The sequence below is a fragment of the Fulmarus glacialis genome, unplaced genomic scaffold (assembly GCF_000690835.1).
Source record: "Fulmarus glacialis isolate BGI_N327 unplaced genomic scaffold, ASM69083v1 scaffold2524, whole genome shotgun sequence".
In the NCBI taxonomy this organism is placed as follows: Eukaryota; Metazoa; Chordata; class Aves; order Procellariiformes; family Procellariidae; genus Fulmarus; species Fulmarus glacialis.
In genome coordinates this window covers 112,608-125,411 of record NW_009209755.1, presented here as the reverse complement: position 1 = coordinate 125,411, position 12,804 = coordinate 112,608, and the positions used below count along the sequence as shown (strand labels likewise).

The 12,804-nt window shown below is 36.5% G+C and overlaps 1 protein-coding gene across 1 annotated transcript in view; it reads right to left on the bottom strand.

Moving 5' to 3' along the window:
• LOC104076155 (pleckstrin homology domain-containing family A member 7-like) overlaps positions 1–12,804 on the bottom strand; it is a 95,476-nt gene that overhangs the window by 22,661 nt on the left and 60,011 nt on the right. Inside the window, 4 exon segments of the mRNA XM_009576919.1 lie at position 1; positions 4–253; positions 5,534–6,016; positions 8,053–8,231. The exon segment at position 1 is cut by the window's left edge and continues 287 nt beyond it. Coding sequence (XP_009575214.1) covers position 1; positions 4–253; positions 5,534–6,016; positions 8,053–8,231 — 913 coding nt within the window.

Here is a 12,804-nt window from a genome sequence, read left to right as displayed (position 1 = left end):
TTAAATTGCCTGTCTCTGCTGCCACTCGTACAGCTGCCAAACAGTTCCATCCTTACTTGCTTTTCTTTCCTCCTGGGACATCTTCAAGTGACTAACACGGTCTTGTGCATATTTGTAGTCACTCGGCAAATTGCGGTTTGGTGGTGGTGGTGAGCTCCCTGAAGGCTGCCTGGTATTCTTTGGCAAAGTGTGATAGTTTTCAGGAAAAGGTGGATTGGGACCCTGACGTGTAAGAGTCTGCTCAGAAGTGAGGCTGTAAAGCAGGGGCGGGGGGGTGGGAAAGAAGGGTAAATTTTAGCATACATTGATGACTGATAAGAAAAAAATCTCGAATGACATTAGCATAGGAGCTACCAGACACAACATACAAGAGTCATTTAAAAAGAATTGACAGAAGTATTAACAAAGCAATATTAATGAAATCTACCCCACACAAAAACATTACACTGTATTCATGCAAAAATGCAAATAGTATAAATACAGGCTTTTAATTTAGTGTCTAACCTAGGATGACCTACTAGAAATAAACTTAAGGGACAGCTGCATTATGGACTTAGACCAAAGAGAATGTCAGGAACATGAAGAAAGGAATTATTATGTTTAAAGAGCAAATCTGTAAATTAAAGTATTTCTTTTCACCGAAAGCCTGCTCACCACTAGGTGGTGCAGTTTACGAACAACAAATGCATGCTCATTACAAAAAATTACCTTAAAGTGCAAAAAGAAATCTCACCAATCACAGAATGAGTATCTCAGATAATTTTTGTTCACGTGAATGAAGCAAAAAAAAGGTAAGAAATTGCTCAAAGTCCCCAAGTCTGTATGATTTGCTTTCATCTGACCTAATGCTACTGGTTCTGCTATTTTAAGCAACACAAGGCTTTTTGCAACAAAACTCATTAACAAACTAGAATATAAAAAGAGGCATTACATCCTGGCTTTAGTACTGCATCCAAAATGCACTTAAACTGTAGAAATTAAATCTTTTAGTAGATAGAGAGTTAAGACAGAACTGGCAAAAGCTTTGACAAAGTGTAGTTAGCTCCCTCTCCTACTTTGAAGTCAAAATCTTTCCATAGCCTCATGCTCTTTCTGTAGTCTCTAATTTCTGGTTCTCCAGTTAAACATCTGGGGATTTTGTACTTGCAGTCAACTCGCCCATTGATTCAGGATCTCCAAACAGAAAACCATTCTGCTAGACTCGTCACAGAGCAGTAACACAAAAAATAAATAAAAACAACAAAACAACCACAAATGAAGAAAATCAGAGCACATTCATCACTCCACTTCATAGGCTCCACTCTCTGCATGAGAGGGAGACCCGATGGTGTGCAAACTGCAGGAATTCCACATGAAAGAAAGGGCAGTATGGAAAAGAACATCTTTGTTCAGCATCCAAGAATAACAGAAGGAGGGGGAAAAGACCTGCTACCAGTAACTGCTGCTCAGTAGTTGCCTCCGCCTACTTCTACTTGCAGGATTTGGCACTGTCGGGCTGTCTTGAAATATGGATGCTCTTGAGAAGACATATAATTCCTCATGTCAGAAAGCAGAATAACTGCCCTGTGCTGCATGGAGGATTACAAATTCATAAAAGCTCTGCTCTCTCATACCACAGAACCTTGATGTTATCCTCGAATTTCACAATAAAGGGTAAAGCATGAACAGAGGCAACTCAAAGATCAGCATTTAGTGGTCAAGTAAATGTCGTCTTTTATTTGCCTAGCTCATTACATCATGTGTACTCTGTATATTCTGTACTGTACTGCCAATTGTTTCTACACGAAAATCAAAGCCGTTGGTAGAAATGTGTTTTCTCCAGATAGGAACGAGCACTGAGAAAATTTGGAGCAGGTAATGCTTCGAAAGGACATCACAGACAGGCATGAAGCTAGGACAGATTCTTTTGGTGATTTCTCTGTGGAAAGGAGGAGAAGGGGGCTCGACCATTCTTATACTCCAACCTAGCAGAGCCCTCATGAAGGGCATCGGCAAACTACCGAATGTTGCAAACCATCTGTGTGTAGTTATCTTCTAATTGGACATGAAAAGGTATTTGCAACAGCAGGAACTACTGGTAGTCAATGAAGTCATCAGGGCTAGCAGCTTTAGGAGCAAAAGCAGTCTGAAAACAAAGACCCCACAAGTTTTGGGGAAAAAAAACAATCATGCCTTTCTTCTAGAAAAGGATGCATTTGTCTGAGAGGAGCTAAAAACTGTTTGGATGACAGCAGTACTTTGAGCAGCTGGGAAGTGCCAGCTTCATGCAATACTTCAGCCTACTAGAAAAAAGAACCAAATTGCATGTGCATTACATTACACAGGGAAAGTCATATTCAAAGCTGAACTTCAGAGGCAACTGCCTACATACAGGCAGGTTGTAATTTCTCAGTATATGAAGTAGGGAGGAACTTCCAGCTAAGATGACAGGCTTTAAGCTGATGGCATCTCTACCACACAAGGTTTCAGACCCTTAAAAATAATTTGCATAATACAAAAATAGGCACTAAGACGACATACCAATGTCTAAAACAGGGAAGGAACAATGTCCCGAATGACTCAAATTAGCCCACAGTGGACTCTGGACAATTGCTTTCTCAGGGATCAAGAGTAAAAATGAGCAAAAGCAGATGTTCTTGAGAATCTCTCTGTCTTGAATGATGAGGTATAAAGATTATAAAAAGGAAAGCAGACATTGAAGAGTGAAAAAATAGCCTGATGCCATATTATATGATCATTTGCCATGAAAACCATTCAGGGTCTGCAATGGGAAGCAACCACACAGAAGATGTATGTTCAAAAGAAAACAAATAAAATTATTGGAAACACGATGCCCATTCACGGGAATGCACAGAAGCTAACAAAGACAAGTAATGTTTCCTCCTTAAGCAAACCAGGAAGAAATGGAAAGTTCTGCATAGCAAGAAATGTTTAACACTGTATTTGCAAGGAAGGAAGTTCCTCCACGTGACTGTATTTAGTTGGGAAGCTTACATTTATCAGATTTTTTTTTTTTTTTTTTGAAGTGCAAACTGACAGAAATGTCAGATTCTTTACAATTATGCATTCACTATGTCTATCCAGGCACTGGAATCTAATCAAAGACTAATAATTTCTAGACAGCTGCTGTTTGATGGTCCTGACCTTTAATTACTTAAAAACAAAATCTCCTGAAAGCCTCCTTTCAAACCTCCTTCCAATTCTCTAGATCTCTCCCAAAGGCTGGCATGAACCTTACCAATGCAGGTATTCCCCTTTTCTGAGAACAGAGAGGGATTAGATGACTACATTGGACGTAACTGTACTGCAGCTAACAGTTCATTGTTTAAAAGAGAGCTAACATTTACTAGTTAGCAAACAGTTCCGAGTGCTTTATAAAAAGGGGAAGTAAAATATTTATTTGAAAGTTCTAAATATCCATATAAAAGGTGCAATCCCTGCAAATAATTATACGAACAACTGCTGTATTTGTGTGAAGCCTCTAGCTGAAAGAGTTCTTTCTTGTCATAATCAACTTCCTGGCAAGCATTGCAGCTTTATACACCTGAGCCAGGAAACGAATAAAACCGTACTCATTCTGTGTTCAAAAATTATAAAGGCTTCTAAATCCTCATAGGTTCTTTATTTGTAACATTTCAGGTGGAATAACAGTAAACATGGAGCGTTAAGAAATTAAGCGGTCCCCTTAAACTTACTAAAATCAAAATGGAATGTCCACCAAATTATCACCTCTATCTTAAATTTCTATATCCCGAAATCAAGAAGACATTTGACAACTAACATGCCATCAGTTAAGTGCACTGCAACAACCTCAGCAGGTTGAGAGAAGGTGCCATTTAAAAAAAAAAATCAATCCATAAATCTTCGGCAAGGTAACGTGCAATTTATTCTGATTGCAGAGAATATAACAGCATTTGTCAGGGAAAGACAAAGAAAACAAGGTCAACTGAGCTAAAATAGAACATAAAGGAAGTTCTTAAGGTAAGAAGAAAATTACTATACATAAAGTTAGATTTTGGTTACATCACTGTAACCAAAGTTTCACTGAATACTTAACAGCTCCAGCTGAGGTAGCTGGTTTCATCTAGAACAAAAGCTGGCACCTGCAACAGCACTATCTTAACACTACACCCGATACACACCTAAAGCTGATTTACTGGAAAGAGTAATTAGGAAGAAAACAGTACTTATTTAGCTATCAGTCAAGCCTGTTCATTGCCTATACTTCTGATGTGAAAAAACATCAACAGTTTTCTTAAGCACTGGCTAATTAGTTCAATAGTTTTCTGTATTGTTTTAGACTAATACATCTGTGTGTGTAAGAAGAACTAACATACCAAGTACTTTTTTTTCATTAAAGTCGTATTCTCTCGCGAAGCACTGATTGATATCCAAGCAAAAAACATGCAAGTAAACTGACTCTAGCAGTCTAGAAGAACGTTAAATAAAATCGGAAAGTATGAAAACTTCTTTAAAGGTAATTCCAAAGATAAGAGAGTAGAAGAATGGACTTCCAAACAGAATTAGCAAGCCTTAAATTTCTTACTGGATCCAAAATGACAAATGTTAGCTTCAATAAGCATTAAAAAAATGCCCAAAATGTTTTCTCCCTCCCAAGAACCACTAATGCTAATGTCTCCTATTGTTCTACACTATAATCAGATTTTAGCAAATTTATAAGGTACTAATTCAGTAGGTTACCCGTATTTGAAAAAACTTCACATGCAGCACAACTGTCTTTCCTGCCACTTGACACAAGGTGACGTTCTGAACAGACACATATATACATGACTTAATTTTTTCAACTGGTATCTAATCTGACCGCACACTTTGAAAGTAAAGCAATTACGAGATTTTCAAATTACAAAAGCATTCCAGTGTGCATTCCACCTCTTGGTACAATTTATGTAATTTTCAGGGACTGCAAAGAGAAAAGGGAAAAGAGAATCCTGGAGATCACGGGAACATCCTAGGACCTCTTCATTACCTAAAGGAATATATAGAGACCTGTCAACATATGATGCACACACTGACTTTGAGTGCAGTGATCTGATGTAGAGAAGTGAATGGATGCTTGGAACATGAACAGAAGGGGGAAAAAGAAAATCCGCATTCTTTAAGTGGAAAAAAAACAATTATGTGTAATTTATACTGTGCAGTTGTTTATGAATAAGAGGTAACTGAGGGCTGACTTCATCTTCTAGCTCTTCAATTGTAGTAAATTTTAAGAAGTTTTAAGGATCCACAGTGATTAAAAACAGAAAAAAAAAAAAGCACTCTAATCTTACTTTTTCTATTTGCATTATAGTGACAACATTAAAGGGATTTGATTAGCCAATCCCATATTGACTTTCCCATGAGATAAACACCTGAAAAATGCCATTCTACACTGGAGGAGAAAGTAAGTTTTTTTATATATTGTCTCTGTAAAATATCATTCTGATTTGCACTAAACATATTACTAATACATATTTTCCTTTAATTGAAGAAAATGCCTTTTGGCAGTCTATTTAAAGATGGGCCTATTACTAACCTTTTTGTATCTCCTTTTTGGACTTTTACCCAGTGTTCCACTTGAGCCATGTTACTTTTTCTTTGAATCTGTTTATCTGGATTCGTTCTGGGAACAAACCCTCTTTTATATGAGCTGGTACCATTCTGCTCCACTAGGCCAGCACTCATACTTAATGAACTAGGAAGCGTTCCATTCTTCTCAGCTGGCTGAGGGTGAGCTACTTGGGACCTTGATGCATTTGTTAGGTCTGGAAATAATGAATCAGCTTCTGTTAACGCATGCTTAGCCTTTCCCTTCTTAGTTTCCAGAGTTTCTTTTCTGTGGATATAACGCTCCTCTTCTTTTTCTCTTCTTGTCTCTTCACGCTTATCATATCCAAGCATTTCAGCTGATTTTTGATAACTTTCTTTTGTATCTGTAATCTCTGCCTTCACACACTCTTTACAGGCATCCACATGATTGACTTGGGGAACAGCTTGCTGATCCACTTTTTCATTTTCTCTGAAAAGAAAATACATGTCAGTAATGAACACTGCTTAATTGTGAAAAGTTGATGTTGTCTTGTTACTATTTTAGAAAGGATACCCACAAAAGCACCTTCTCCAGGCTGTGATAAATTTGACATGTTAAGATAGATATGCTCGGTAAAACTCAGTTGTTATCCCAGATAGACAAAAGTTACCTTTACAGTGCTTTCAAGGAAGCAGAAATGCTTTATATGCATCTGTAAAAATGACAGAAAATACTAACATTGTATGAAAGAAGTGTTCAACTTGTGTAATATTACATACAAACAACTGTAAAAAAGAAAGTTTTCCTATCCTGGGAAACACTGAAAGCCAAAAAACCAAAACCAAACTGCCAACTGCTCATTTCAAAGTCAAAAAAGTCTTTCATATCTTTGTAGATGCCTTAGGGACTCATCATTTCTGGCCAAGAGGACAGAACAATATCTACATTTGAGTCAGTACCTATCATTGTCCAGGGAATTTCTAACCTGGGGGCTATTCCTGCAAAAAATAAAATAAAAAAAAATCTCCATTGCTCCTAATACATGCTGCAATGCACACTAGTTTACTTATTTACCTTATTGCCTAAATATTTCAAAAACTCTGTACCAGAAATCTTGATATTAAACTTAAAACACACTATAAAATGTCTAAGGTTCCTAAAAATTTTATGTTGCTTTTGACACATAACGTACTTCACTTGCGATTTTCTTCATCTCCTTATAGTGATAAGCTTCTCGACAACATTTTTTTCCTCTTACAATTCAATGGAGTATCATTGATCTCGGAGTAGCACCTCATCTTCTCTGAAACTAAATTCAGCTTCTTTAAAGCTTTATGGAAGGTGAATTCTGAGTAAGTGCTATGAAACAATTGTTTTCACTTCAGTCTACTTAGTGTCTCAAAATGAATAGTCTACTAGGAGGAAGAACACTGGACCAATACTTCTAACATGCCAGACTTCCCCAATTTTTCTTTCAATTATTGCTATCCTTATAAAAAAGATAAAGAAAAAACAGGTAACAGGTCACATGTTATTTGAAATTTAAATTAAATCCAGAAAATCTTAACACAAAATCATATAGGACGCAAAGCTCTGGAAGAGACATTGATCCTTTGCTTATATTTGATTTGCCAAAAGCAAGCAGTAGTGCGAGATACTCTGAGAAACTGCACCATGACATTTTAATCCTCACAGCCCCAAGGGTTAAAAGCAGGGTTGTCTCACAGTACAGAGTCTTCTTTCACAAGGAATTGTAGGGAGAGAATCACATTCCCGAAGTCAAAACATCAAGAAGGCGACATCAATTTCAAGAAGAGGGAAAAACTGGAAGCACATGAAGGCACAGCTGAATTCATTTGCCTCTAGCACTAATTAAGAACAATGGGACAAAGGACATCCTCCTTTTCTAACAGTGCTTTTTTTCTACACTGAGAAAAACATAAAAAAACTCTTACAAGTACTAAAGGCCACCAAAGTAAGCAAAAAAATAAGCGGTTAATACCTTAAATACCTTAAATTAGTTAATATCCATAACTCTATACACTTATGATTTACCCATGTTTAACATTCTTTTCCCTCTTAACAGCGTTTTAATCGTAGTTCCAAATACTCATTTTAAACAACTCGTTACTCTTCTGTCTTTTCCCTTTTACTTATCTCTCCTCAAGGCTGACAATTGGCTGTTGCAGGTGTACGAATTTGCTCATAAAACCTGTAACTTTTAAACCAAAATTCCCTAAAAAATTATATAGATACAGAAATTAATTCATGTCACTAAATGTGGGCACACAATTCATGTGTAGACACAAATACTGAACACCAGGTTTTCTTAATTAATGTTAGTTAACTGATTTGCAACAGAATGTAAATTAAAAAGAATTATTTCTTTAAAATGGGAATGAGTTTCATGCACACACTTACCATTATCACTTTCAGAAATGATCACCAATCTGATTTTTTTTATATATACATAAAAAATATATTAAAAAAAATTTAAAAGCTAACAGTTTCTGTATTGAACTTGCCTCTTCAGTGAAGAGTGTGTTTGCATAAGAGCAGCTTGATTCATGGCCCGGATCCAGCCATTCATATCCTCTTGGGTATCTGCACTGAAGTAGTATGTCCGCATCCCTGAATGCTCTGCCTGAGAGCCAATAACAGAATTCTTATTATAAATATATGCCCGCATACCTGTATGAACAGCCTATAAAAAAAAAAAAGAAAAGAAATAAAAGTCAGACAGCCCTTTCATTTTTTCACCCAGAAAATTTACTGTAACTCTTCTTGATACCTTTTAAAAAACTTCCAAGATTCTTTGACCACTTCTTGAATTTTGGGTAAAATTATTACATTGCCACAACAGCCTACAGTGCAGCAAACTCAAATGGCACTCTGTGATTTTTACTGAAATTCCTCTACTTCTTTCTTGCACTATTAAGCTAAAAGTGCAGTGCTTCTGTTTTTCATAGTAGGAAATGTCAGCTTTTCATTTTCTCTTAACTGATAAGATTTCATTTGCCATAAATACCATACAAAACAAATAAAAGAAATTCTTACTGAGACATGCATAAGCAAGCCAATTTTCCCAGCTCATTTAATAAAGCAATTTATTCAGACAAAACACAGACAAAAATCTTACAATTCAAGCAATTAAACTGCTTATTTAAGAACTGATTATAATGCATATTAGGATCTTTTGGTTAAAGCGTGCACTTGAACCTCTATATTAGCTGCAAAATCGAAAGACTTACTGATAAAGTTAGTAATACTGATGGAATTATCACAGCACATAAAATATTGACAAGTATCTTTGCACACCAAAATACTCCATGAAATTCCACTGCAGACTAGAAATATTTGGAAATTTCTCTATAAATATATTCAATATTCAAATGTATTCAATACGGAATGTCTTTGTAACTCTAGGCTAGTTGAATTTAATCAAATCCCATCCACATTTGTATAAGCGATAGTACAGATATTACTAAGTCATATCAGTTCTGAAACACTTGACTATATTTCTTCAAAGTTACTTTACAGATGTGCTTCAGATTAGTAGGGAGAGATTCATCTCCTTACTTTCCAAAAAACTGAAGACAGTATACTCGGCTTGAAAGCTCTTGTAATAACATTAAGACAAAATTAGTAATTTAAACTGCTTTTTATGAAACTAAACCTCCTATCACACACAAAAGCTAATGGCATGAAACACTGCTGAAGCAGAGGGTTTTTTAAAGGAAAAAAACCATCTCAACTTTTTAACTTGGCTACATCTTCTTTTAAAGGTTAAACATATTTCATGAATCTTCCCTAAACAACTGGTCTTTTTATTTTGATGAAATCCTCTCCCCCTCATTATTCCAAATTAAAAAAAAACAACACTCTACAATCACAGGTGGCTTCAAAAACGCAGCAATAGTTTTGACAAAACCCAGGCTATTTAATCCAATGCAGCCTTCCCTAAATGTTATGATTTCAAGTTGTTTCCCCGGAATTTCCCAAATTACCATAATCTTAGAGACTCATTATCCACAACTCCAAAGTGCAAAATATTTGCTTGCTATTACAGTGCTTTAAGTTTTGTGGAAAATTTACTCCCTTTCTATAGCCGCCTGTTCTTACAAACGTGTGAAACGTGGGCTTTCCCTTATGCACCTCAAGCAAGGAAGCCTCAGTTTGTTTTGAAAACTGTGGTAATACAATCTCCGCAGGGGTCAGTCCCTGGCCTGCCATCACACCCGTGGCGGAAAGGATAAGGCTGTAGCACAACAGCCAGCTAGAAAAAGGAGGAGAAGGAAGAGGAGAAAAGGGTGACATAGAGAAGTCCAAGACTCTCTCCTGCTAGAAAGAGTCTCTGCTTTCCAACAGTGTTGGCCGATAAGGGAATACAAGGTGGTTTCTCCCTCCCCACCTTAACACGGGAAAACAGGACTTACATACATGAAACAGTAGCTCTGACCAACTGGGTATTTAGGAATCAAAGGATTTTTTCATGTTTGCCTGGTTGAGTTCTTTGGGTTTGGGTTTTCTTTGTTGTTATTGGGGTCGTCTTTTTTTTTTTTTTTTTTTTTTTCATTTTGAGACCATTACAAATGTTCAAAACAAATACGACTGAGAAGCATTTAATTCATTGCAATTTATGGTTAGCATCCAGTGTAAGAACAGACCAGAAATTGGCAGCTCCAGATGTAAAGGAAATCAGTGATTTTAACCCTAGACCTTGTGACTACAGGGTTCCTTTTCAGACCACGTTGAGGCCATAGATGAAGATGCTAGAATTCAGAAGTGAAGTGAGTCCTGCAGAAAAGCAGACCGCACATGCCCCGCTCAGATGACACAGTAGGACCCTACCATTCATGGTTACATACTTGCTGAAAAAAACCCCAGAACCTTGAGCAACTAACCGCGGAGACTGCATACCACATCAATAACTGGATTTAACAGCTGTCTGTCCTAATTGACCTGTACATCCTGATCAACATAACCCGTTTGCTTTCAGGTTCTCTTTCAGTGGTGCATGATGAACAGAGCTGAAAGCATTGCCTAAGAGGCTGTAGGTGAAAACGGTATAAAAATGCGAAGTATGTTGCACGATTCTCCCTTGAGAGACTGAAGCTATCACAGCCATAAACATTCATAGCTTCAGAAGGGATAATGGAGATGGTGTGTTATTATCAACAAACACGACATTCTGAAGTTCGTAATATATAAAACGGGTTAAAGGAAAATTCAAATATATTTCAGTTATTTATTAGTAGCATGTTTTATATGCAAGAAAGCCACTTTGTGCCAATGTCCTGTAGCTGTTACTGCTAGCAGACACAGAAGCTAGCAGTTGTTTGTTTTTTTTTTTTTTTTTTAAAGCAAAAGCTATTAGGACGACTACAGCATACTAAAAAGCCTAAAACACAGCACATGCGCACACGTACACCATACACACAACAGGGAAAAAATAATATTGGTACCTATTCATGCATTCAGATGCCTTAATGTGGATAGATTGAGAAGAAAAGCAGTCTCTCTCCCGTAATGCACAGAAGGAGAAATGAACAGTAAACCCCAAGGGCGTATCAATAGGACAAGACAAGGACAGAAAGTTAAACAAGTTAAAATCATGAAAAGATTCACGTTTCCAAAAAAAATACTTAACAAAAGACTATACTAAAAGTAACTAATGCCTAAAGCTGTTATGTTCACCTCCAATAATTCAAAATTCCTAGGACAGAAAAAGCCACAGTTCATAGGACAGAGGGATGGGGAGGGGAACAGTTTTCTAATAATTGTAATATTTTGAAGTTAGTCTTCTGAATAAGCTGTAATATATAGAAAATTCTCCCTTCTCCTGAAGTTTGATATTTATGAAACGTTTATGAGCAAAAATCTGAGCCTTCACTATAAACACAGCAACAGCACTCTACAATCTAACTCATCTTTCACCCTCAAATAATATTGAGCTTTTTCAGGACTTCTAGAAGCTAGAATCTTCCCTTTTGCAAATTCTAAAATGGCACCTCTCAAATTTATAGCCCTTGGCATTTCTTCACCTGACTCACCAGACCCAGAGAAGCTTTCTAAGCAATATGAGAGTCTAAGGAAGCAACAATGATCCAGAGAACATAAAGGAACAAACTATGTCAAAATGAGATCAAAGAAACAGATAAGAAGTTTGCCCTGGTCCCAGGGGGTCTAAGCAATGAACAGATACTTCTATTAGTAAGTCTTAGAGTGGCAATAATGAAAAGATGTTTAAAAACAAGCTGCAGTAGCATCTTCTGGAAGTAATGATTTGGCCTGGCTTCCTAGGCTCTGAATGCCCTCACGCTGAAAGGGTATATCTCTGAAAAAATTTAAAAGGTAGCATCAAAATAAAAAGGAGTAATTTGTACCTCCAACACTACTTCCTACCTCTTACAGGAACACCAGAGCATCCTTCATTGGCTTTATTTGGTAGCAAGATATACACCTAAATACAAACACATACTTGCATACATTGTCTTTGCGTGAAGTTTTGTTGTTTTTTATACAGCAAACATTGGTATGCCTTCCAAGTTTCTCAATTTGTATTATTGTCAGATTCATATAAATGAGTTTACGTTCAGTATTCTCTCGTATATTTTAACACATACAAGACCAATTAAAAATACTTCTCATGATTGAGGACAATGAGGCTTCTAAAGAGACTGTGATGACATTGACCTTCATAAATTGGTACTACTCATATTTAAAATTGTTGTATTACTAAAAAGTACAGTCAATTCTCTATTAATCACAGGGAGTATTTCCGCTATATATTAAAGTTGTGCAAACTTTTTCACATTAAAATCTATACATTGGATTTGTGCTCCCTCACATTTGTATCAGCAAAAAATTACTGTATTAAAAAATACAGCTATTAGATTAATTAAATATCTTCAAGATGTGAGCTACTGAACTAAATATGCAGTAAGGATCCTGAGTTCTAAAAGGCTGTCACACAGCTTAAATGACAGTACCTTACAGCTAGTCACAGCACTTTGCTTGGGACAAATAAACAATGTGAAAAATTCGTCGAGATACTTAAAAGAAGAGTTTCTAAACAAAACAATTTAACATATATAGTGCTACACTTCAAAGTAGGTTTTTGATTGCATTTGAACAGCCTGTATGCAGTTCTGCAGGCCTGTAATTGTTAAACATCCAAAGAGACACAAAAGCTTGAAGCTGGGCCTTAGGAGATGATGAAAGGAGAAGAATTTTGAGAACTCCTATGGTGTACATTTTAACAATTAGCAGTGTTT